The sequence below is a fragment of the Antennarius striatus genome, chromosome 2 (genome assembly GCF_040054535.1).
Source record: "Antennarius striatus isolate MH-2024 chromosome 2, ASM4005453v1, whole genome shotgun sequence".
NCBI lineage: Eukaryota > Metazoa > Chordata > Actinopteri > Lophiiformes > Antennariidae > Antennarius > Antennarius striatus.
This window is the reverse complement of record NC_090777.1, coordinates 8,628,850-8,656,264: the sequence shown is the minus strand read 5'-3', so window position 1 is coordinate 8,656,264 and position 27,415 is coordinate 8,628,850. Positions and strand designations below refer to the sequence as shown.

At 40.7% G+C, this 27,415-nt stretch overlaps 1 protein-coding gene across 1 annotated transcript; it reads left to right on the top strand.

The window, feature by feature from the left end:
- Positions 1-864: 864 nt before the first annotated feature.
- Positions 865-21,716, top strand: si:rp71-17i16.5 (phosphatidylinositol 4,5-bisphosphate 3-kinase catalytic subunit gamma isoform). The gene is made up of 13 exons (XM_068305051.1): positions 865-974; positions 1,139-1,380; positions 1,840-3,032; positions 3,410-3,995; positions 6,913-6,978; positions 13,422-13,647; positions 14,008-14,102; positions 15,297-15,440; positions 15,518-15,608; positions 16,622-16,752; positions 17,054-17,165; positions 17,515-17,672; positions 18,343-21,716. The coding sequence occupies exons 2-13, from the start codon at positions 1,144-1,146 to the stop codon at positions 18,595-18,597; spliced, it is 3,294 nt and encodes a 1,097-aa protein (XP_068161152.1). The 5' UTR covers positions 865-974; positions 1,139-1,143; the 3' UTR covers positions 18,598-21,716.
- Positions 21,717-27,415: the final 5,699 nt, after the last annotated feature.

Genomic DNA, 27,415 nt, shown 5'->3' with positions numbered 1-27,415 from the left:
TATATATGTGTGTGTGCTTATATGGCACAATATATACCACAACATTATATGGAACGTGCACGTATTGCAGTATATTGGGGCATATAAAGACAAACTTGCATGTGAAAAATATAGTGACCTTTTATATATGATACAATATATGTGTCTATAAATTATAAAATATATATCTATATATGGTACAATATATATCAATATATGGCACATGCATATATTGCACTATATTGGAGCATATAAATAAACTATTACATATAAATATATAGTGCCCTTTTTGGTTTTGTTTGCAATATATTTTATTATATGTGTCAATATATACGCACATATGGTATATGCATATATTTCAATATACTGGAAAATATAAATGCTAAATCTCATATATGGGAATATATTGACTAATGTATTGCATGATATCTTCCAATATCACTAATTTCCCCACTGTGGGACAAGAAAGGTCTATTATTATTATTATACTGCAATATATTTTTCTTTCATAAGGGTTCAGGGACAAATACATTCCTGTGGTGTCTTCACAGAACAAACCAATCTGGTTTGGTTACTTCCTGTAAGACATGACTCTCTTGGAACATTTATGATTATGAATTAAAATGGTTGCATGTTCCTCTTGATGACCATTAAATTGTCATTGGCACATCACTAATAGGTACTGGTAAAGCGGGAGAAGCCATTGTTCAGTGTGAAATTACTGTTGACTCCAGCTTGTTTGGAATAACCATTGCTTTCAAATTACACAAAAGGTACTTGTCTAAATGTAAACAAAGAACAAGGATGTTGTTCATGATACAATGTCAGTAAATGCTTTGTACATGTTTGATGTGAACTTATGTTGTGTTGAATAACTGGTTTAAAAAATGAGGAAGTCACAGAGCTGTTACAAAAAGGGAAGTTCCTCTCCGACACAGTCAAACAGGTAAAAAGCTATGCAGAGTCACCTTCCGATCTAGGGAGAGCCACACCAGGTCAGTTACAATTTATCTAGATTTTTATTATTTTTAGCGTATTTGTATTATTGTTATTTTATTGTTGTGCTTTTGTTGTGACTCAAATGTGAATCAAACTGAGAGACAAATCTAATGTCTAGTTACATGTCGAATAATAAAAGTCAGGTTCTGCTCTCCTTTAGTATCCATGGATCCAGCAATTCCCCTGCATCAGACTCCCATTCCGCAACATCTACCTGGGATGTTTACTCAAAGCCGTTCTGAGAACAACCTAAAGTTTATCTGTCACTTTATAACCGAACTTGGTCCACTGCGAGCCTCTGCAAATGAAGATTACAACCACAAAGTGGACTGTGAAACAATAACTGTTATCCTCCCTGCGCAGTGTAATGTCGAACAGCTACGGCTACGGATCTATGTGCAGGTAGGTGGCCCTCAGTGGTTGTGGATTGTAGCTTTGAATATTTCAGAGCTGCTTGTTGTCATTGGCTACATTCTAGACCTTTTTCTACACTCCAGATAATTTTTCAACATTGAGGGAATACTAACGAACTAAGTAAGCTAAGTTAGGTTGATACAATTTTTTTGTGGTATTAGGTAGCATAAGAGGCTTCAACTTCTCTGTGCATGAAAATACACGTCACCTTTGTAGCATCCTTCCTGTTCCCTTTTACATCTTAAAATTTCATAGATGAACCAATGTAAAACTGCTATTCAAACTCAGGAAAAATCACCATGTTAGGCCTTCACCATTAAATCGTTTTGAGCATGTTACCATTTCAACAAAGCTTTCAGTTTGACTTTGTTAAGTTTGTGATATAAACTCACAGAGGTATGTATGAACATATACTCAACCAGCATCAAATTTTTTTTCTCTGTTCAGGCCCAGAAACAAAACTGCCATCCAGACCCTGTTGCAATATTGGCCCCAGAGAAATACACTCTTATGTACACCAAGGGGCAAGACTGGTATGAGGCATATGATGACTGCCAGGTCATCCGAACGTTAGACATTCCATGGTCATATGATGACTCCGGGCACCTGTCAGCACACATAGTGGTAAAACCAGTGGATTTGTTTGATTCAGAAGAGAAGAAGAAACAACAGTTGTGCCTGGCTTACTTGATTGGTTACAAATTGAATGCAGAGGCATCTGACAGACTTGGCGAGGTTACATTCACCCGTAGGAAACTGGCAACTCCAAGAGCACAAGAGCTAAGAAATCGAAAAAGCAAGTTATACACTACAGAGCCTTGGATCACACGGGCTCCTCTTCCCTCTGACCTCAAAGACTGGTTCATAAAGAGAAAGCTCTCTGTCTTCTTCCACTACAGGAGCGTGATCAGCTTCAGCATATTTGTTGATTTTAAAGCAATGCCCAGTGATCTCATTGAAATTTTCAGAGATGTGGTGGCAAAACAGGGTGTTGACTGTGATTCTTCTGATAAACTAGTCTTGAAAGTCTGTGGAAGAGAGGAGTTTATATCTGGAAATCATTCACTCATAAATTTCCTCTGGGTACGACAATGTATGATAAACAACAAGGACCTTCACCTCTTTGTTTTAAATGTGTCAGAGCTTGTTGATGAGACTGTTAAGTTTTTGGACTGGCCACTCATTGACAATTCCAGTGGTCAATTTAGCTCCCATGAGGATCTCTGCCTGGATGGCAGGGATTTGGATGATATTGTCATGATATCCTTGAGGGACTGCAACAGAAATCTCAGAGTGAAGCTGCTCGGCTTTGACATCCCAAAAGTTCCAAACAAATGCCATCAGTCTGTTTATGTGAAAGCCTCCATAATTTATGGTAACAAAGTGTACTCTTCAGTGTCCTCTTCTCCCAAGCCTTTTGCAGATGAAGTGTTGTGGAATGAGTGGCTGGACTTCAATGTTCTCCTCAAGGATTTGCCACGAGGATCAAAGCTAGGTTTCACAGTCAATACTAACTGTGGTGAAATTCCCCCAGCCAGCAAAGACTTGAGGTCATCTTCTGCCATGAATAAAGCATCAGACCTACAGAGAGGGAAGGGGAAGGTGCTCTACTTTGTCAATTTTCTCCTCATAGATCACAGGTCTGGTTTTTAATATTTGTTATTTGTGACATTTTTATCACTGTTTTGAGCCAATCAATTTTAAGTAGTTCAGCTCCCGACTAATGCACCTTTCAAACTTATAGCTTTATGAAATTTATAGCCTAGTTTCAGATTTGACATTAATTATTTAATTAATTGAAATTTCACATCTTGATTAGAAAATACAAGACACAGCAAAATTACAAGTCATGAAATGTATTTGATAATTGAGTATTTTTGCCAAACCAAGGTCTCAGCATACTTTCTATTTTTCAGAAAACCATCCAATGGACTTTATAACAATATTGGTTTGTCAGCAAGGAATTCCAAATCATTTCAAATTGTGATCAGTTTTCATTACCTGTTTATTCCTGCAGGTCAGTCCTCAGCCAGGGTCCCCACACTCTGTACATGTGGCCCTTCCCTGATGTGGAGGAGATTATCACCTATGAGGCAGACAAGCTGTCCTCTGCGACTAACCCAGACATTGACTCTATGGCCATCAGCTTCCTCCTGGACCGCTATAGTTTCCCTGTAGTTCTCCCAAGCAGCCTTGGCAGTCCTGTCTCCAGCCTCAATGCAGCCAAATCATCTCCTTCCTCCTCACCCCCGGAAACCACCCCTGTGAACTCTGTCCAGTGCCACTTAACTGACGGTATAATTCACAGATCCAATTGCAGCAGCCACAAAAAGGCATGTTTCAAACGGTTTAGAGAAGAAAGCTTTCTTTATACCTCAAATCTACCCCATTACCTACGCAATGTTAATTGGTTGAGCCACAGAGATGTTGAGGAAGTTCACTGGCTGCTCGGGAACTTTGACCCGGTGGAACTGGACATAACAGTAGCTCTGGAGCTATTGAGCATGGACTTTCCTGATGAGATAGTCAGAAGAGTAGCAGTCCTGAGGCTGGAGAGCCTGTCCAACGATGATCTGTTGAAGTATTTGCTGCAGCTGATGCAGGCAAGTATTTATATTTAAAATTGATAGATAGATAGATAGATAGATAGATAGATAGATAGATAGATAGATAGATAGATAGATAGATAGATAGATAGATAGATAGATAGATAGATACTTTATTAATCCTGTACTACACAGACGTTTATGATATTAGTTTAGATTTATACAGTATTACTCCAATAGTAAATGAACAATAGGAGCTAAAACATATAAGTCATCATTCAAGATATGTCCTGCAGAGTTGTGTTTAAGTGGCCACTGACATTAGCAGCTCAATTTTGAACAGCAAACATTAGAACAGTTTACCACTTGAACAGCTAATATTACACACACACACACACACACACACACACACACACAGACACACACACACACACACACACACATACACACACAGCGAACCAATTGCCTCCATATAACCCTGTTTTCTGCATCCTCTTCTCTAACACCAACTACCATAAACCTATCCTCAAACCTCCTCTTTGGTCTTCCTCTAGGCCTCCTGCCTGGCAGTTCAAAACTCAGCATCCTTCTACCAATATATTCACTACTTCTCCTATGGACATGTCCAAACCATCTCAGTCTGGCCTCTCTGACTTTATCTCCAAGACCTCTAACGTGTGCTGTCCCTCCGATGTACTCATTCCTGATCCTGTCCTTCCTAGTCACTCCCAAAGAACCTCAGCATCTTCATCTCTGCTACCTCCAGCTCTGTCTCCTGTCTTTTCCTCAGTGACACTTTCTCCAGACTAAACGATATCGCTGGTCTCACCACAGTTTTGTACACAGTTCCTTTCATTTTAGCTGAAACTCTTCTATAACACATCACACCTGACACATTTCTCCACCCGTTCCATCCTACCTGTACATGCTTCTTCACCTCTTTTCCACACTCTCCATTGCTCTGGACTGTTGACCCTAAGTACTTAAAATCCTCCACCTTCTTGATCTCTTCTCCCTGTAACCTCACTCTTCCACTTGGGTCCCTCTCATTCACATACATGTACTCTGTCTTACTGCGGCTAACCTTCATACCTCTCCTTTCCAGGTCAAACCTCCACCTCTCTAGCTTCTCCTCCACCTTTTCCCTGCTTTCATTACAGATCACAATGTCATCTGCACACATCATGGTCCATGGAGATTCCTGTCTAACCTCGTCTGTCAGCCTGTCCATCACCATAGCGAACAAGGAGGGACTCAGAGCTGATCCCTGATGCAGTCCCACCTCCACCTTGAACTCCTCTGTCACACCTGCAGCACACTTTACCACTGTCTTAGAGTCCTCATACATGTCTGTCACTTTCTTGGGGTCCATAGCGAATACGTACTCAAAAAGTTATTATATTTGCGCAAATCTATCAGAACACCTCACGGGTCGAGTGCCGAATGCCGAGACACTCCATAAGCACCGTTCTAGCTCCACACAGAGGTGGAGGGGCATCCCTCTTAGCCAATGGGATGCCAGAAAGATATGTAATAGGTAAAAGCCAGTGACAGAGCAGCTATGAGAATGTTGCGTTCAGGAACCTGTGGGAGATTCGAGTATCAACCGATACTGTGTTTTTATTCGAGTTTCAGCCGAGACTGTGTTTTTACATTACGTAAGTCGAAATTTCTTTTGTAAGTAGAGGTAGTAGAGAAATCTCGTAAGTAGCAAATTTCGTAAGTAGAGACATTCGTAAGTAGAGGTATCACTGTATATCTGGAGAAAGCTTATGACAGGGTTTACAGACAAGAACTGTGGTATTGTATGAGGAAATCTGGAGTGGAAGAGAGGTATGTTAGAGCGGTACAGGACATGGATGAGGACTGTAAGACAGTGGTGAGGTGTGCTGTAGGTGTGACAGAGGAGTTCAAGGTGGAGGTGGGACTGCATTGGGGATCAGCTCTGAGCCCCTCCTTGTTCGCTATGGTGATGGACAGGCTGACAGACGAGGTTAGACAGGAATCTCCATGGACTATGATGTTTGTGGATGACATTGTGATCTGTAGTGAGAGCAGGGAACTGGTGGAGGAGAAGCTATAGAGGTAGAAGTTTGTGCTGGAAAGAAGAGGAATGAAGGTTAGGATTCGGTGGAGAAAAGTGTCACGTGTGATGTGTGATAGAAGAGTTTCAGCTAAAATGAAAGGAAAGGTGTACCAAACTGTGGTGAGACCAGCGATGTTGTTTGGTCTGGAGACAGTATCACTGAGGAAAAGACAGGAGACAGAGCTGGAGGTAGCAGAGATGAAGATACTGAGGTTCTGTGTTTGAGTGACCAGGATGGATAGGATCAGGTATGAGTACATCAGAGGGACAGTACATGTTAGAGGTTTTGGAGATAAAGTCAGAGAGGCTAGACAGAGATGGTTTGGACATGTCCAGAGGAGAGTTAGTGAATATATTGGTAGAAGGATGCTGAGTTTTGAACTGCCAGGCAGGAGGCCTAGAGGAAGACCAAAGAGGATGTTAATGGATGTAGTGAAAGAGGACATGAAGGTAGTTGTCATGAGAGAAGAGGATGCAGAAGACAGGGTAAGGTGGAGGCAACTGATTCACTGTGGCAATCCCTGAACGGATAGTTGAAAGGAAAAGAAGAAGAAGAGTCATTCATAAAGTGTCATGAGTACAATGAAGCACATCAAGAAAGTGTATTTTATTTTGTTAATGCGTTGTTTTTATGTCCTGTAATTACCTTAGGGAGTAGAACTTTCGTATTTGGAGTAGTAATGACATTTAAATGACCTCAAATGGCAGTTGTTTATTGGAACTTATGAAATAAATTTCAAATAATTCACTTTATGAACAGCCTCTCTGAACCCATTGTGTTTGTAGGTTGAGGACTGCCTGTATTTATTAAAGTTTTCATTTGATGTGATCCTAACAATAGTCTGCTGACACAACGGACTTTTCTTTCTATCTTGTTCTTTCATAAAGACTCTAAAGGTGGAAGCATACCATGACAGTTTCCTTGCACGGTACCTCATCCGACGAGCTCTGCAGGTGAGTCATGCACCAACGGAATGTTCAGTGTGTAGGGTAATCAATTCACACTCATCATGTTGTGCTGAGATTTCTGGCAAAACCACTGGAAAAAGTACTGACAGTTTTAAAATGGAAAAATGCTCAAAAAAAGTTTCAATGCTCAAACAAGAACATAAATGAGCGGAGTGTGAAAACAAGGAGCACAAAAGCAATTTAGTTTATCCACAAAGCGCGAATATCAAACAGTTCAGTTCTGGTGGTGGTTGGTCTTGTCTCAGCTTCTAAAGTGTGTGGTGTGGTCATGCTTTCCGTATGCCATTGGCTGTGGAAACAGTGAAATAACAGCTTTAACAAGACAAGACTCTCAGTGACAAAAAGAACCTCACCCCAGACCAAATAGAGCTTCTATAGGCAGAAATATGAATGGGCTCACCAGTGTCTCCTGTTGTGGTCAAACTGTCTATTGAAGAAGTGGACACAGGGCTCTGACCTTGTTCAATGGAGCAACAGAGTCACTGGTTGTGATAAATGTTGACACATTGGTCAAGATCAGAATTCATACTAATAATAATAATAGTACATTTTATTTAAAGGAGCCTTTCTTGACACTCAAGGACAGCGTCCATTTAAGAATACTCAAGGACAGCGTCCATTTAAGAATCAATAATAAAAATAGATAAAATCAATAAAAAGAACAACAGATTTCAGTTGGAATAAGTAGTCTTAAACAGATGTATTTTCAGTTGTGCTTTGAAGTGGGGGAGTGAATCAATGTTTCAAAGTTGGGGTGGTAGCGGGTTCCAAAGATGGGGAGCAGAGCGGATGAATGCTCTGCACCACATGGTTGTGAGACGGGCTGAAGGGACAGAAAGGTGTAAGAAGGAGTTCGATCAGTGGGAGGGAGTGGTAACATGAAGGTCAGACAGATATGGAGGGGTGAGGTTGTGGATGGCCTTGAAAGTGAGGAGGAGAATTTTAAAATGGATTCGGAACTGGACCGGAAGCCAGTGAAGCTGTTGGAGGACAGGAGTGATGTGGTTAATGGAGGGGGTTCGAGTTACGATGCAGACAGCTGAATTCTGGACCAGTTGTAGTTTATGAAGGGATTTCTGAGGGAGCTCAAATAGCAGAGAATTGCAATAGTCGAGTAGAGAGATGACAAGACTATGTACAAGAATGGCAGTAGTGTGGGGTGTGAGGGAGAGGAGGAGACGATTGATATTGCATAGGTGGAAGTAGGCAGACCTGGTGATGTTGCTGATGTGCGATTGGAAGGATAATGTGCTGTCAAGGATGACACCCAGACTCTTAACCTGGGGAGAAGGCGAAACGGTGGAGTCATCAATAATGAGAGAAAAGTTGTCCTTTTTGGATATGGTGGATTTGGTGCCATTGAAGAGGACCTCGGTTTTATTTCTGTTTACTTTAAGGAAGTTTAGGGTGAACCAGATTTTTATTTCAGCGTTGCAATCAGTAAGGGAAGTGCGCTGAAGAGTGGATGAGGGTTTAGTGGTGAAGTAGAGAAGGGTGTCATCAGCGTAAGAGTGGAATTAATGTTGAATTTACAAAAAATATTGCCAAGGGGAAGAAGGTATATGATGAAAAGGAGGGGCCCCAGTTCAGAACTTTGGGTCACGCCGGACGTGACGGAGGTGGGGAAGGATAATCCATCGCTTATTTGTGCTTCAAGATACGCGGCTTCACTACATCACAGATATTTAATAGGTAGTCACAAATTGTTAGCCAATGGGCATGCTATTGGCTGACAGCATCCGTGTGTGCGCTGTGTTCTAGGACTCATGGTTCCTCCTGTAAACTGTAAGCAGTCTGTGATAACCCTTTTGTGTGTGTGTGTTTGTGTGTGTGTGTGTGTGTGTGTGTGTGTGTGTGTGTGTGTGTGTGTGTGTGTGTGTGTGTGTGTGTTGCCCTGAGTTGGCCTGAAAGTGTGTTCTACATGAGTTTGCGAGACTGAGAAGAGGGCATGAGAGTGCGAGCAGGATCGTTGTCAATTATTGTTTGTTCCTTGTTAAGGCTGGATGCCATATAAAGACCGTTCAAGAAATATTGTGTGCATCATCCTTGCTCACCATAAGAAACACCAGGGGTTTACAAGTATAACAGAATCAGAATCTTTATTTGTCATGCTGACTCACGTTTTCACATGAGACAGTATGAAATACCCCTCTGAAGGTCCCAGTTAGCCTGTCAGATAAATAAGATAAAAAAAAAATAAAAAATAAAAAAGTTAAATATGTAAAATATATAGGGTCTTTTCAGCCTGGTGGTCCTGCTCCGGATGCTCCTTAGTCTCCTGCCTGAGAGGCTGGAACAGACTGTGTGCTGGGTGGGCGGGGTCTGCCATGATGTGGGTGGCCCTCCTTCTACACCTATTTGTGTAGATTTCTGTGGTGGTAGGTAGGCCCCCCTCTACAGTCTTCTGTGCAGCCTTCACAACCCTCTACAGAGCTTTCCTGTCTGCTGCGCAGCAGCTGCCGTGCCACACGGTGATGTTGGTGGTGAGGATGCTTTTCACCGCACCCCTGTAGAAGGCCTTCAGGACGGGGCTCCCCAGTCCATCACAACTCAGCTTTCTGAGGAAGTAGAGCCGCTGGTGGGCCTTCCTGAGCAGGTAGGAGGTATTACAGCTCCAGGTGGGGTCTTTGGTGAGATAAAGCCCCATCCCATGTACCTGTAGCTGGAGACCACTTCCACAGCTGTTCCTCCGATGTGCATGGGGGGGGGTGTCTTTTCCTCCTGAAGTCCACCACCATCTCCTTGGTCTTTCCCACATTGATGCAGAGGTTGTTGGGTCTGCACCAGTGCACCAGGTGCTCCACCTCCATTCTGTATTTGGACTCATTGTCGTTCTGGATGCGTCCCACCACTACTGTGTCGTCTGCGAACTTTATTATGTGACAGCTCGGGTGTTTTGCCAAGCAGTCATATATAAGTAGGGTGAACAGGAGGAGGCTGAACACGCAGCCCTGTGGGGAGCCGGTGCTGAGGGCGATGGGGGAGGAGACGGTGTTGTGTATCCTGACAGTGTGATCTGTCTGCCAGGAAGTCCAGGATCCAGTTCCCTGTGGTTGTAGACAGTCCCAGCTCTGACAGCTTCTGCAATAGGGTCTGTGGGATGATGGTGGTAAACGCTGAGGTAAAGTCCAGGAAGAACAGGCCAATGTATGAGTCCCTGCTCTCCAGATGGGTGAGGGATGTTTGGACCACAGTGGAGATGGCGTCATCGGTGGAACGGTTCTTCCTGTAGGCATATTGGGTGCGCATCCACCGTCATGTCTGTGGAGTCCTTGATGTGTGCCATGACCAGCTTCTCAAAGCACTTCATGACTATCGGGGTGAGGGCCACAGGACAATAGTCATTCAGGTCCTTCACTGAGTGGCCTTTGGGGACTGGGATGATGGTCGCAGACTTCATGCAGCTGGGGACCATTGCTAGGTGCAGTGAGGTGTTAAAGATGTCTGTTAACACCTCTGCTAGCTGGTAGGAACATTCCTTGAGCACTCTCCCTGGGACGCCGTCGGGGCCAGCAGCCTTGCAAGGGTTAATCCTCTGCAGGGTCCTCCTTACATCTGCTGTGGTCACACTGAGGGGCACATCATCAGGGTGTGGTGTTAGTCTGGTGCTGGGGGGCATGTTAGGGTCCTCAAAGCGGGCCTAGAACTTATTGAGGGCATCTGCTAGGGAGGGGTCTGTCAGGCCCTGCGCATTTCTGGTGTTAAAGTTAGTGATGCACTTCATGCCCTTCCACATGCTCCATGGGTCCCCTGACGTCAGGTGACGTCTTTTGAGCATATGTGGATTTGGCCTCTTTTATGCCCTTATTCAGAGCCCTCCTTGCTGCCGTTAGTCCCCCTGCCTCCCCCACCCAAACGCAGCATCTGCCTTCACCTCTCACCTCTGCCTTCAGCCAGAGCTTCTGGTTCGGGTAGACCGTGATTATGGTGTTTCCTTACTTGCAGAGGCAGGTAGGGCAACCAATAATTGGCGACCCCCATCCACCTCTCAGCTGTGCCCCCGAGACGGAGTGCGCGCAAACCCAAGGGAAAACCGATACACACAGAATAGTACCTGCTTTTTGATTCTCACCATCCACTGGAGCTCAAACAAGGAGTTATCAGGCATACAACACAGAGCCGACAAGTTACCTATGGTCAGGAAAAAGAACACACTTGGAAAGGGCATTGGAAACTTGTGGAAATCCTGATTGGATCTTTGTGAAGGCTCACACAAGTTGCAGAAAGCAGGTGAAAGCAAGGAGAGCAGGTGAAACAACAGAGTGATCCCATATGTGTCGGGAGTGTCTTATTTATTTATTTAGAAAAATTAAGGAAGATGTTCGATAAACACCCAATCCCTGTGTTTTTCAAAATGAACAACACCGTCAGACAAAGACTGGTCCACTCAAAAGGCCCCACACCACACAGCCAGAGGAGAAACCTGGTGTATGCAGTTAAATGAATGTTAAAGCCTGGTAGTCAATCTTAAAAACAGTTTTACAAATAAAGATGTAATACAGTTTTTTTCACTTTTACCATTCACTCTATAGTTATCGATAACTTCAGTATACGTATTCTTCGTGGACACATCACCAAGCTGAAAGAGCCATCTCCACATAAATATTTGTAAACTGCACCCTCATTATTTTGTCTTGGGTGGTAGCATTTAGCCGTACCTCACCCATGGAAACAATCACGTCCATTGCAAATGTTCGTGTTAGGGTTAGGTTGGGTTTACCTTGTTTATTTTGATGACATTGTACACCACATCCCATAGGTTTTTTAAGTAATTCTTATTTTCTGCCTGTAGAGTACTGTAATATTATTTCTTACAAGCTCTTATTATACCTATATGTGACCGATGTATGTCTTCTCTGCATTAATCACACTCTGGAACTCATGTGGTGGCAATAGCTCAGGTGGGGGTTTATTCTGCGTTCAACAACAAATGGACACAGGAGACAGTGTACAAGGTGTCAATTTGTGGACCAAAGCACATATCCTGTCTGTCTCATGAAAATCCTCCAGCGTACTGAGGATTTCCCATATAGGCTACTATACTATACGTATATGATTTAGTGATCGTAAAGTGATTTTTATACAGCCAGATGAACAAAGCAAATCTCATTTCCTCTTAAAAAAATAAAATACAAAATAAACGTAGCATATTTTTCCACCATTAACTGTTACCATCTTTTTATATTATTTTAGCTTATTTAACCAAATCACATGAACTTGCAATAAAAAATACACATTAAATTATAACACTTGCAACATACCTGCGTTCAACAACAAATGGACACAGGAGACAGTGTACAAGGTGTCAATTTGTGGACCAAAGCACATGTCCTGTCTGGGGAAACACCGATACCACCTGTTAGCTAACTGTACTGGACACGTTCTTTACAAGTGAAACAAAGTACACAAAGTTAATGTTTGACCTGACACAAAATGAAACAGAGTTAGTCTAATGGTGTTTGTTTTCAGGCATGTATCCCAGATTAACTGTTAAGTGCTTTTCAAAATTATAATTTATTTTGTCCACAGACGCACGGACATTACCTGTCTCATGAAAATCCTCCAGCGTACTGAGGATTTCCCATCATGCTTCGCTAACATGAAGCAGGCATGATGCAAACATGTAGAACAGTAGATGGCGTAGTTTCCCCATTTTAGCGGGATTTTAACTACAACTTATTCAACTATGTTACATATATTATTTTTGCTGGGTTTCACTTGGCTTCCTCTGCGTACCATACGTACTGTCCACAGTAATATATGTCTCTTTTTCTTCATTAACTTTTGATTGTTTTTAATTCAAGAAAGAAGTAATTCTCACTTGGTTTTTCTCCAACTTTGCATCTCTTTCTGAGGCATGGTGATAATGTAAGACTAACTCCTCACTCTCTGACTGTAACATGTAAAATGTGCAGACGTCATGTTGCCGTTTGGTCGATTTTAATAAGGCTGAATTGCACCAGTGAGTCTCGTGACGAGAAACTCGCTTGAGGTAAAAATGTAATGCCGATTTCCAGGTTCAAAATTTAAGTACAGAAATGTGAATTTTTTTTTAATGGAAATGCATTTGTGCCCAATATTTTATCACGGAAAAAGGTAGCATCGATTTTTCTATTTTAAGTATTTAAAGCTTGTGTACCATGTATGGACAATGTCTGGTGATCATGCGTCCCTGTCAAAAAATGTGCATCAAAGACGCAAGGATGCACGCAAACAAGAACGCTGCATACATATACATACATACATACATACATACATACATACATACATACATACATACATACATACATACATACATACATACATACATACAGCAACATCTGAGTTAATTTATGTTGTGTCCTCAGCACTGCTATCACAGTCAAATAAATTTTTTTACAGACATTTTTCTGCCAGCTATAACCAGCTTACTCATTTCCTCACTGCAGAGCAAAAGAATCGGCCATTTCTTCTTTTGGTACGTTCGCAGTGAGCTGGCAGGTGGTCCGTACTTCTGCCAACGCATGGCTGTGATTCTGGAGGCCTACCTGCTGGGCTGTGGCCAGGCCATGATCAACAGCTTCACCAAGCAGGTCCAGGCTGTGGAAGCTCTGCAGCAAGTTTCTCTATTGATCAAAAACCTCTACTCTGAGAAAACTGATATTTCTTCTACAGGTGGGACACAACTATGTATAGTATTTATCACAGAATTATGATAACCTATAATCATGATTCATGATTATTGGTGAGGAAATAAAAAGATTTTGGTGACAACATAACTTCATCTTAGGGAACACATAAAAAGTACCAAGTCCAGTTTTCACAATACAGACACTAAACATGCCACATCAAGCATGCTCATACGCTACTCAAATGAAAAACAAAACAAACAAACAAAACTACTCTCATGTAAAACTAACTGGAGGGAACTCTTTATCCATGGGTCTATGGGTGGCTGAATACCATCAGGTGTGGAACTCATACACTTCTGAAATGATTGTCTGGTTGCTGCTTGTTGTTTCTGTGTTGCATCAGTTTCCCAGAGGCTCCAGGAGTATCTGAAAAACTGTAATTTGCCAAACAAATTCCTGCTGCCTTATGACCCACGTGTAAAAGCTGGAAGGATCCTGGTAAGACTTGTTAACACTGTTGTTTTTGTTGTTGAATCAATGTCGATGTGGTTTTAACCTTCTATTTGTGTTGTGTAAGTCTTACAGCTTACAAACTGACCTTGAGGCCTTATATTGAAGCATTTTTTAAATGGTGATTAATAACTGTCACTACCAGGAGGAGAAAGTAAACGTTCTATACTACTTGTTATTATACCCATCAAAATGAAGTCAAAGGTGATATAGAAATAAGTTTCATTTGTTTTTTGTGTTATAGTTATAGACGGTATCTTTTTTTTTTTTTAAATACTTTTTATGAACATCATTCAAAGACTGAACTGGTGCAAAAGAGATTTCTCTCTGATTATGGTTTCTGGGGTATAACTCAAAAACCATTTAATAGTTTTTCAAAAACCTTAATTTACAAATCTTACTTTACAGGAGAGATCACTTTTTGTAAGGGTAATCATTTTATTCGGTTATCTGAAAATTGTAATACAATTTCTGAGCTACAGTATACAACAACAAATACAATTAAAATGAGTCATTTCATATTGAAGTGGGAGGTCCAGCAAGTAGATAATGTTAATGTACACGGTGCACTGGCATCAGGCACAGAGTGTCCCCTGCCTCACGCACATTGGCTGAGATAGGTTCCAGCACCCCACGATCCGCGACAGCGGATGAAGCGGGTTTAGTAGATGCACGAATAATGTTAATGTGACATAAGAGAAGATGATGCCACTGCACGTGAGATTCATTAAGCTAAGAATCAATTCAACAATTAAGTGATAATCATTTTTTAGAATGATATAACATCTCATTAACACAAACTCTTCTGCAGCACCCTTGTTTTAAACCCTCCAGTTAAGCATATACTATGAATGAATGAATGAATACATACTGCACATACATACATACATACATACATACATACATACATACATACATACATACATACATACATACATACATACATACATACATACATACATACATACATACATACATTCATACATACTGTACATGCATACAGTACTTGAGTTAATTTGTGTTGTATCCTCAGGAGTGCCATCACAGTCCAATTAAATCTTTTACAGACATTTTTATGACAGGCTCACCTTAGATTGTGTTTTTTTTGTTGGTGATACTGCTTTAGGGTCTTCACAATTGAGTTCCACAAATAGATAAGTTGTCTTAATATCTCTTGCCTAGCTGGACAAATGTAAGGTGATGCCCTCTAAGAAGAAGCCGCTGTGGTTGGAGTTCTGTCCTATGCCGTCGCCCACCTCTGATACACCAGTTGGAATTATCTTCAAACAGGGGGACGACCTCAGACAGGACATGTTAATCATTCAGGTGACGTGTTTTTATGAGTTGTTGTTGAAAATATTTCACTCTAATGTGACACCAGAATTTTGCATCTTCCTTTTTAGTCACTTGTGTTGATGGACTCCATCTGGAAAGAGAAATCTCTGGACCTGAACCTTATTCCATATGGTTGCATTGCAACAGGACACAACATTGGTAATACCTAAATAATGGTCTACATCAGGGGTGTCAAAGTAATTTTCACTGAGGGCCACATCAGCATCATGGCTGTCCTCCAAGGGCCAGATGTAACTTATAAATGTAACTAAATGTAACTCAATGTAATGTAAAATACATGTAACTACTCCTTGATTTTAAATAATACTGAATTTATTACTTAGTCGAGTTACAAACATTACAGTTGCAAAGTCAAACTTTTTTTATCAGAGTTAAAATGGGCTTAATTACTGCATTGTGGGAAATGTAGTTTTTGGTCAAAGCACACTTCTGCCCTATTTATTTTTAGGCACTCGGACCTTTTCATGCTCTCGCGGGCTACATAAAATGATCTGGCAGGCCACTTTTGGTCAAAAACATGAGATGACTTTTGCAGGTTACTAACATTCACTGTCATTTTACATGACATTACAGCAACACTCACTTAGGTGTGTCTGGATGCACATTGCACACAAAACCCATACTGTAAAACATGACATTGGTGAACAATTCAATTAAAATCTATTTTTAATATATGTTTATAATAACCATAAATAATGATATTTCACCCTACGGTGTAGCTATAATTTTATAATACGGTAGCAGCCATTTATGTTTTGCTTCAGAATTATGCTTAACAAGCTCAGATCAACCTTTGACATTAGGTTGTTTATACATGAATCTTTATTTCTTTTACTTCACAAACATTCAGTCCTGGAAACCAAAACAAAAAACAAAAATGTGTAGACTTCAATACACTCAATTCCCTAATCTATAAATACAACAAAAGAAATTGAAAGAAAAACCTGAGTGTCTTTTGGTGGCCATTATCCTGGTCTAATCCTTTAAGCATTGGGACATTCCATTGCTAGACTTTGTGGACTGAATATTTGCTATATTCCGTTGGAATTTGTGATTATTTCTTTCGACATAAATGATTCCCAATACCAAGGACACAACCAAAATATCCCAATACAGTGATATCAGTCATTTTCATCTAGATGTTCCTACAGGTATGATTGAGATTGTGAGAAATGCAGTAACCATTGCCCAGATCCAGAAGACCCATGGAGGAACAATCGGAGCGTTCAAAAATGATGCCCTGTCTGAGTGGCTTCAGTCAAAATGTCCACACCAGGAAATTGTAAGAAAGATTGGTATTGAGTTCTGCAGCCAAGTTTCATTTAATTAAGAATAAACCAGCTGCTACATTCAGACACACTCATTTATGTCTCTTATCAGTCTGTGCAGCTGTCACAGGACAGAACTGCTTTTATAATGTGATTTTTTTTTAACAACCTGTCTGAAGACAAGACTGTAGTCCAGTAGATCCTTCTTTCTTTAATTCAAAGCCAACACACTCACACAAGTGTAGTGTAGTCATCAGTAGCATCACAAATGCCATGCCATCATTATTTGACTACTCTGGTCTCTTTTGACAATAGCATTTCAAGATTTTGGAGAGATTTGTGAAGTCCTGTGCTGGTTACTGTGTGGCAACCTATGTACTGGGTATCGGAGATAGACACAATGACAACATCATGATCACAGATGAAGGTATGATTTAATCTTCTCAAAACTGTTCCTTGGAGCAAATGTAAATATTTTCTTTGTTGGGCAGGTGCTGAACAAAAATACAACTCTATTAGTACACATAACAGTACGAGAGTAACTGAATTATGTTCGGTTGGCTTAACTTTAAGGAATAGATCAACAAAAGATACTACTACTCAGCAACATGCTGATGAAAATTCGGATTTTATAGTCTTCAAACATATCTTGAATATCTTTGGAACACTAAAAGATGAAGAGCATTTTTAGAAAAAATATTAATTTGGTCATGAATGTAAGTCCTATTATTTTTGGTAAACTGTTGTGAACGCTTCTGTCTTTTTGGGCCTCTCAGGCAACCTGCTCCATATTGACTTTGGTCACATTCTGGGCAACACAAAGCACTTCTGTGGTGTGAACAGGGAGCGTGCACCATTTGTCCTCACACCTGACTTCCTGTTTGTCATGGGCAGGGTTAACAAGAACAACAGCCTCAACTTTCAGCATTTCAAGGTCAACATGCAAAATGAAATTTTATGGACTGTATACTAATATACACACACACACACACACACACACACACACAACACACACACACACACACACACACACACACACACACACACACACACACACACACACACACACACACACACACACACACACACACTGTATATATCTTGTAAATCTCGTCTTGTGGTTGTGGTGTGACAGAAAGCAGCACTTTGACCTTAAAGGAGTTATATAATAACATACATCACTCATTTCATACTAAAATAATTGATTGCTGTTTTGTTTTTTGGGGGTTTTTTTGACTGCAATGCTCATTTCAATAGTGAATACAAGTTTGAGATATGTTTTGGTAAGTTATACATTGGACTGCAGTAAGAGCCATTTTCAAAACCTAAAGGCAACAGTCCAAAGATCACTTATCTTGCTGATATGACTCCAATTTCAAGCAGGCTTAGGTCATCAGAATTCTATTGTTGCCTTTTAGGGCTTTCGTACATTATTATTCTGTACAGAGTAGCTTATATCGGATGTATCAAAATGTTTGTTTGTGAGTAAACCAATTAATTCACTGTATTCTGTATAATAGATTTCTAAGAAATTATATCTATTAATATTTGTTTTTCATCCTTTATTGTCTTTCATTTCTGTCTCTTCTGTCCCACTATATCAGGATACCTGCACCCAGGCATACCTCTCCCTGCGCTCGCATTCTCGACTGCTTGTTACTCTTTTTTCCCTCATGCTGCTGACAGGAATTCCAGAGTTGAGTGCTGCAGAGGACATGCAATACCTGCGGGTGGCACTCCAGGAGTCCCACTCTGAGGCAGCAGCAAAGCAGCATTTCCTCCAGCAAATCGCTGAATGTGAGAATGCGGGCTGGGCTGTGCAGGCCAACTGGTGGATCCATATGATGGCAAACAAGTAGACTGTTGAACTTAAAGTCTTGGGAAATATTTAGATGAATATATCACTGTTTGCTTTTGTTTTCATAGTTTATTGCTATTGCGTGCTCTGTATCATTACAAACCTATTTACAATGAAGTTGGGACAGTGTGTGCAATGTAAATAGAAAAAGAATACAGTGCAATGATTTGCAAATCCTTTCAATCTTTATTCAATTGAATACACTACAATAACAAGATATTTAGTGTTCAACCTGATAAACTTTTTTTTTTGTTTTTTTTTTTAAATATTGACTCACTTTGAATTTAATGCCTGCAACACATCCCTGGAAGCTAATTGTGGAAGCTTTTTGAAATTTTTTGCCATTCTTGCTTGATGTACAACTTCAGTTGCTCAAAAGTCTGGGGTCTTCATCTTCATATTTTACACATTTTCAGTGGGGGAGATATCTGGACTGCGGGTAGGCCAGTCAAGCATCTGCACTCTTACTACAAAACCATGCTGTTGTAAAACATGCAGAATTTGGCTTGGCATTGTCTTACTGAAATAAGCAGGGATGTCCCTGAAACAGATGTGCAAGTTAACAATGCTATGGGCACTAACACACCCCCATACCATCACATGCTGGCTTTTGAGCTTTGCATTGATAACAATCAGGATGTGTTTTTTGCCTTTGGCCTGGAGGACACAATGTCCATAATTTCCAAAAACAATTTGAAATGTCGACTCATATGACCACAGCACACATTTCCACTCATCTCAGATGAGCTTGGGCCCACAGAAGCCAGCGGCATTTCTGGGTTTTGTTGATATATGGCTTTTGCTTTGCATGGTAGAATTTTAACCTGCACTTGCAGATGTAGCAATGAACTGTGTTAACCGACAAGGGTTCCCTGAAGTGTTCCCGAGCCCCTGTGGGATATTCCTCACAAATTGATGTGGGTTTTTCATGTAGCACCATCTGAGGGATTGCAGGTCACAAGCTTTCAGTGTTGGTTTTCAGCCTTGCCATTTGAATGCAGAGGTTCTCCAAATTCTCCAAATCTTTGATAATACTATGGACCATTGATGATGAAATCTCTAAATTCCTTGCAATTGTACGTTGAGGAATGCTTTTCTTAAACTGGTGGGCTATTTGCACTTTTTCACAAAGTAGTGAGTCTCACTTATGAATGACAGTTTTTCGGGGACGCTCCTATACCCAATGGTGACACTCACCTGTATTTAATTAACCTGTGGAATGTTCCAAGCAGATGTTTTTTGAGCATTCCTCAACTTTCACAGTCTTTTGTTGCCCCTATCATAGCTTTTTTTGGAACATGTTGCAGTCATCACATTCAAAGTGAGTGAATGTTTGCAAAAAAAACAATAACCTTTATCTTGTATTTGTAGTGTATTAAATTGCATATAGGTCGAAAAGGATTTGCAAATCCTTGTATTTCGTTTTTATTTATGTTTTACACATCCAAACTTCAATAGAAATTGAGTTGTATTATGGTGTATAGATGTACATAATTATCATACATAATTGACAAAATGAGTTTTAAAAACATTTAAATCAATAGGCAAGTATTGCTCAGATCAGAGCTATGTGCACACCTACTACAAATCATTTGGAAATATTAATTATTCTGCAAATTAGTCAACTTCTTTAATAGCTAATATTGTTGCACTGTAAACCTACTAGACAGACAATATATTTGTACAGGAAAGCATCAGACAATAGTAATATATTAGCATGAAGATATTACAACATATATGATGTTGCATTATAACATAAAAACACCCATGATTTGACTGACTTTGCCGTCCATTTTTCAGCAATGTAACTCAGAAAAACAGGAAGAGATTGTGACACAATGTAAATTTGGTCATTCACTGAAGTGCTCACACTCATTGTAGATATCCCCCTTGAAAATGTTAAGTTTCTTTGTACTGTCCAAGAGGCAAAGTGAAAGATTTCTGTTTTAAAATTTATGTATTATTTTCCAGACCGATCATACTAGGAACAGTAGGGTGTCTGTTAGCTTATTCCTTCTGATGTAATGGAGCTTCTTGCAACTGTGAAGGAGCTCTCAAAAATAATATTTGAGTCCCAAGTTCAAATTATATTTCACTCTGACAGGTTGAAGCAGGAAAAAAGAAGAAAGTCAATCCATCATTCCCTGTCAGTGCATCCTCCTCCCCTCTGAAACACAAATTATCACTGTCTGACTTTCTGAGAAAACTTCTAAAACATTTTGACATATACAGTTAATTAATAAATAAACAAAGAGACAACTAGCAATGAAGAAAACCACTCTGACAGAGGCAATAAATCTGTAGCTGATCAAACTTATTGTAATGAGACATTCATTCATTGACTTATTACTTCCATTAAAATCAGTCACTCTAGTTGAAGGGAGTCTGCTCCATTATAGGCTGCTATCAAAGCTACATTCCACCAAAACCAGCACTATTTGGAGTTGATATAAGCAAATACAAAATTTTACTGAATTCCTCCTAAATTTGGACTGCAGATTAATCTGAACAGAAATCTTCTGCCCCGAATCTTCAATTCGGGGCAGCAGTAGCTCAGTCGGGAGAGCGGGCGTCCAATGATCTGAGATTGGTGGTTCGAATCCCGCACCCGACCAGCCATCCTCGGAGTGTGAGCTGATGGTGGGAGGTGTCAGCTCACCTCCTGAGCACTGCTGAGGCGCCCTTGAGCAAAGCACCATCCCCCAACAAGCTGCTCGTCTTGGGGAGCACCCAGAAGTCGCTGCCTATCACTCTGCCTCCCACTGTGTGTGTTTTAACTGCATGCTTACAGGCCCCTGGTGTTTGTTGTGTGTTTGTTTCAGAGGCCTGTACTAACAAATACTGTAAAAATGCATGTTCATACTGTAAAAATACACCAGTAAGAGTGAAAAGATAATTTCCCCATGAGGGCTAATAATGGTGTCTTTCTTTGCTTCTTTCTTTCAACCGGTTGTTCGAAGCAAATAGAGGTCAGATATTAAAGTTGAGCTGAAGCAGCAGCATCAGGTATTGGTCATTGAATACAAAGACACATTTGTGTTAAGTATTTTACATCGATACTAAGAGTCACAGTAGAATTGCTAACGGGTTTCATATTGGTATTTCCCTGATTTACTAAATAAATAAAAACAGCAGACCATCCAAAGTAACCAAATTAATGAACTTTGTTCTTTCAACTGTTCAGTCTTTTTGCGTTATGTAGAGCAAACAAATCATCAGATGGATACAATCCATTAAGGGTCTTCTTTTCCTGCATTTCCCATCAGGGGTCGCCAAAGCAAATCAATTGCCTCCATCTAACCTTGTCTTCTGCACCCTCCTCTCTCACGCCAACTACCTTCATGTCCTCTTTCACTACATCCACAAACCTCCTCTTTGGTCTTCCTCTAGGCTTCTTACCTGGTAGTTCAAAACTCACCATGCTTCTACCAATATATTCACTAACTCTCCTCTGGACATGTCCAAACCATCTCAGTCTGGCCTCTTTGACTTTATCTCCAAAACCTCTAACATGTGCTGTCCCTCTGATGTACTCGTTCCTGATCCTATTTATCCTGGTCACTCCCAAAAAGAACCTCTATTACAGCAGTTCCCAAACTTTTCAGTCGGCGCACCCACTTCTACCTCCCGACTTAGCTGACGCACCCCCAATGCCCGAAAGATAAAAAAAGAAAAGAAAGAAAAGGTGTAGTCTTTATAGCCATATAGGTATCAAGTTTAATAATATCGGCTCCTGTTAACACAGATTAGATTGTGCAATAATGGACCTAATGATCTCTCACTTTAGAAACGGTGGGGAGAATAATAGTAACAATATAAAAATGACAATAATAATATTTTAAGTCAAAATGGTCGCCGAGGGAGCCGACAACAGATGAGTGATGAACAGTAGTTATTACTATGTAACAAATAGGCCTATTTAACAAACTGTAAGTTATTAAATGGTAACAAATATGCTACTCCGCCACAACAAATCAAAATAACATAGGCCCAAGTTCCACATCGTATTTTCTCTTTCTAGTACGAGTCTCATTGTGTTCTTTACCCCCTTCTCCCGATGAAGTGTCCGGGTGAGTTTTCTGTGTTCTGTGCTCCTCATTTTAAGTTTCCCCTGTCTCGTCATCATCACTCTCTTTTTCCTGCTGGATTTCTTCAGCCTGGTAGACTGCACAGCTCTCAGTTGTGGCCAATGTATCCTGTCCTCTTTCATTTCTCCCAGATTTAATACCGGACACACTGTCCGTTTTCAACCAGTTATGCATTTCAGCATATTATTGTTGTTGCTATCACAACAAGCTAGCACGTAGCTAGGAGAAAGCCAAGTGCATTTGGGGTTGTTTTTTTTATCGAAAATTTTCCCAAAACGTTTTTTAATTGAAAATTACAAATGATTTACGTGAATGAATTTAAATATTTAAAAAGTTAATCCTCCATTAAAAAGTGTTTCAATTATTTATTTAATCATTTATGTATTTCAAGGTGCTCAGCTGCCATTACACTCGCGCACCCCCTAGCGGCAGCTCGCGTACCACAGGGGGTGCGCGCACTACACTTTGGGAATCCCTGCTCTATTACACACACTCCAATGCTCTGGACTGTTGACCCTAAGTACTTAAAATCCTCCATCTTCTTTGAACTCTTCTCCCTGTAACCTCACTCTTCCACTTGGGTCCATCTCATTCACATACATGTACTCTGTCTTACTGCGGCTAACCTTCATTCCTCTCCTTTCCAAGACAAACCTCCACCTCTCTAGCTTCTCCTCCACCTGTTCCCTGCTCTCACTACAGATCACAATGTCATCTGCAAACATCATAGTCCATGGAGATTCCTGTCTAACCTCATCTGTCAGCCTGTCCATCACCATAGCGAACAAGGAGGGGCTCAGAGCTGATCCCTGATGCAGTCCCACCTCCACCTTGAACTCCTCTGTCACACCTACAGCACACTTCACCACTGTCTTACAGTCTTCATACATGTCCTGCACCGCTCTAACATACTTCTCTGCCACTCCATATTTCCTCATACAATACCACAGTTCTTGTCTATGAACCCTGTCATAAGCTTTCTCCATATATCATATATACAGTGATACCTCTACTTACGAATGTCTCTACTTACGAAATTTTCTACTTACGAAATTTCTCAGCAGGAAAATATTACTTCTACTTACAAAAGAAATTTTGACTTGTAAAAACAGTCTCGGCTGATACTCGAATAAAAACACAGTATCGGCTGATACTTAAATCTCCCACAGGTTCCTGAATGCAGCATTCTCATAGCTGCTCTGTCACTGGCTATTACCTATTACATATTTTTCTGGCATCCCATTGGCTAAGAGGGATGCCACTCCACCTCTGTCGAGCTAGAACGGTGTTTATGGAGTGTCTCGGTATTCGGCACTCGACCCGTGAGGTGTTCTGATAGATTTGCGCAAATATAATAACTTTTTGAGTACGTATTCGCTATGGACCCCAAGAAAGTGACGGACTAAAGAGGAAAAGAAAAGATGAAGAAAGAAGTTTTTTGTCCATACAAACAAAGTAAGAGATAATAGAAGAGCATGACAAAGGGATGCGTTTGGTTGATCTCTCCAAAGAACATGGCCAAAAATCTACAATCCACACAGTATTGAAACAAAAGGAAGTTTAAGGAGTTTAAGGAATTGCATGGGTGGTGGGAGAAGTTCAAAAGGAGGACTGGAATTTACTCTGTTGTTTGGCATCATGTGACAGGAGCACATGAACCAAATAAGGCAAAAAACAATGCGGACAGCTGTTAAAAGGTAAATGACCGTCATTATTATTATTCTTCTATTCTTTGTTTTTTAGGTTATGCACAACTCTCATTTATTGTGTAATAATCTAATCGTAACATGTATTTGTTACATGTTTTGATGCATTTTTATGCTTTATAAAACATTTATGTTGGAATTTTTGTGGGCTTGGAACAGATTAGGGCATTTGCATGGAAAACGCGTCTCTACTTATGTAATTTTCTACTTACGTAATTTCTTCCGGAACCAATTAATTTCGTAAGTAGAGGTACCACTGTATATATTTATATATACAGGGTGTCCAGAGAGAACTATGGTATTGTATTAAGCTCTAACATACTTCTCTGCCACTCCAGACTTCATCATACAATACCACAGTTCTTCTCTGGGTCTGGGTCACCCTGTCATAAGCTTTCTCCAGATCTACAAAAACACAATGTACCTCCCTCTGGCCTTCTCTGTACTTCTCTGTATGTCTCTATCAACATCCTCAAAGCAAATACTGCATCTGTAGTACTCTTTTTGGCATGAAACCATACTGCTGCTCACAAATGTTCACTTCTGCCCTTAGTCTAGCTTCAACTACTCTTTCCCATAACTTCATTGTATGGCTCATCAGCTTTATTTCTCTGTAGTGCCACAACTCTGCACATCTCCCTTGTTCTTAAAAATGGGCATCAGCACACTTTTCCTCCATTCCTCAGGCATCTTCTATCTAAGATCCTGTTGAACAACCCAGTCAGAAACTCACAGAAACAACACTTCCAAACCTCTACAGGTATATCATCAGGACCGACTGCCTTTCCACTCTTCATCCTCTTCAATGCCCTCTTCACTTCATCCTGACAAATCTTTGCTACTTCCTGGACCACAACAGCCGCCTCTTCTAGTCTTTGTTCTCTCTCATTTTCCTTGTTCATCAACTCTTCAAAGTACTCTTTCCATCTTCCCATCACACTACTGGCATCTGTCAATGCACTTCCATCCCTATCCTTAATCACCCTAACCTGCTGCACGTCCTTCCCATCTCTGTCTCTCTGTCTTGCCAACCTGTATAGATCAGTCTCCCCCTCTTTACTGTCCAACCTAGCATACAAGTCATCATAAGCCCCTTGTTTGCCTTTGCTACCTCTACTTTCACCTTACACAGGAGTTCATCTCCCTGAACTCCTGTCTACTACTGTATCCTCTGTCCTCTCAGTGTCCCACTTCTTCTTAGCTAAACTCTTTCTCTGTATACACTCCTGTACTTCCTCATTCCACCACCAAGTCTCCTTATCTACTTTCCTTCCAGATTACACACCAAGTACTCTCCTACCTGTCTCCCTGATCACATTAGCTGTAGTTATCCAGTCATCTAGAAGCACCTCCTGACCACCCAGAGCCTGTCTTAACTCCTTCCTAAAAGTCATGCAACACTCTTCCTTTTTCAGCTTCCACCATTTTGTCATTCTACACACCACCATCCTATGCTGTTTGGCTATACTCTCACCTACCATTACTTTGCAGTCACTGATCACCTTCAGATTACACCATCTACACAAGATGTAGTCTGCCTGTGTGCCTCTTCTTGAAGAAAGTATTCACTACAGCCATTTCCATCCTTTGCAGAGTCAACCCCAATCTGTCCTTCTGCATTCCTCTCCTGGATACCAAACCTGCCCATCACCTCCTCATCACCTATTTCCTGCACCAACATGTTCATTGAAGTCTGCACCAATGACAACTCTCTCACTTCTAGGCATGCTCTGCATCACTTCATCAAAGTCCAACCAGAATTTCTCCTTCTCCTCCAGCTCACATCCTACCCGTGGAGCATACCCACTAACAACATTGAACATCACATCCTCAATTTCTAGCTTCAGACTCATCACTCTATCTGACACTCTTTTTACCTCCAGGACAATCCTAACAAACTCCTCCTTCAAGATGAGTCCTTCTCCATTTCTCTTCCTATTTACACCATGATAGAATAACTTGAACCCTGCTCCTAAACTTATAGCCTTGTTACCTTTCCACCTGGTCTCCGGGACACACAGTATGTCTGCCTCCCTCCTCTGAATTATGTCAACCAACCCTATATGTTTTCCTGTAAATGAATGTTCCATTCAATGTACCTACTCTAACACCTATACTCTTGGCGTTCGTCTTCTCTCTCTTCCTACAAACACACTTTCCTCCTCTCCTTCTTCGACCAACAGTAGTCCAATTTCCACCAGCACCCTGTAGGTGAACAGCACTGAAGGCGGTCGTTGTTAACCCAGGCCTCGACCGATCCGGTATGGAAGTCATAGATTTGATTTGCATGTTTGATTTGGCATAAGTTTTACTTCGGATGCCCTTCCTGATACAACCCTCTGTATTTATACAGGCTTTGGACCAGCACAATAAGACACTGGCTTGTGTCCTCTTGAGGCTACATTACAAACCACTGAGGGACTGTTTTAACAGTAATCAAACTATTGGAAGTGATTCTGTGAGGATGTGCTAAGCCTCAGCTTGGGATTTGAAGCAAATATCTCATATTTAGAAATTTGCAATGTACTGATACCAAACTAATACAGTTGGCCTTTGGTTGAGGATTACTTTAGTATTAGTAGACTGCATGGAAGAGTTTGAGGATAATGGCGGAGATACTCATTAGCTTCAGAATAAAAGTATTCTGACAGTTTAAGCAACAAATCAGAAACAAAAGGCAATCATTCCTCTTGGTTTATTTTATTAAAGCAGACTTAATTCTTTGGATTTGGGTTAAAGGGGAAAGTTTTTTGATGTTGATTCTTTGGTTTGGTGAATTCACATCATTCACATTATTAACAGGAAATTGTATGATCCATTGTAATTTACATGGCATCTACCAAGATACTGTCCTGCATTATTTGCATTGGTCAATCCAATGGTGTGATTGGTTATTCCCTGTGATGGACTAGCATTCTATTAAACATGAATTAAAATAGAAGTGACAGCTCTCCTTATTTAACTTTGTAAGCCACACCCCCATCTGGACCTTTTAACACCAACACACACACACACGCGCACACAC

Excerpts from the sequence above, each read along its gene's own strand:
- si:rp71-17i16.5 (XM_068305051.1), top strand. The coding sequence starts at position 1,144 with ATGGATCCAGCAATTCCCCTGCATCAGACTCCCATTCCGCAACATCTA. Across the intron at positions 1,381-1,839 it reads GGCTACGGATCTATGTGCAG|GCCCAGAAACAAAACTGCCA; the intron begins GTAGGTGGCCCT and ends TTCTCTGTTCAG. Across the intron at positions 15,609-16,621 it reads TGCAACAGGACACAACATTG|GTATGATTGAGATTGTGAGA; the intron begins GTAATACCTAAA and ends ATGTTCCTACAG.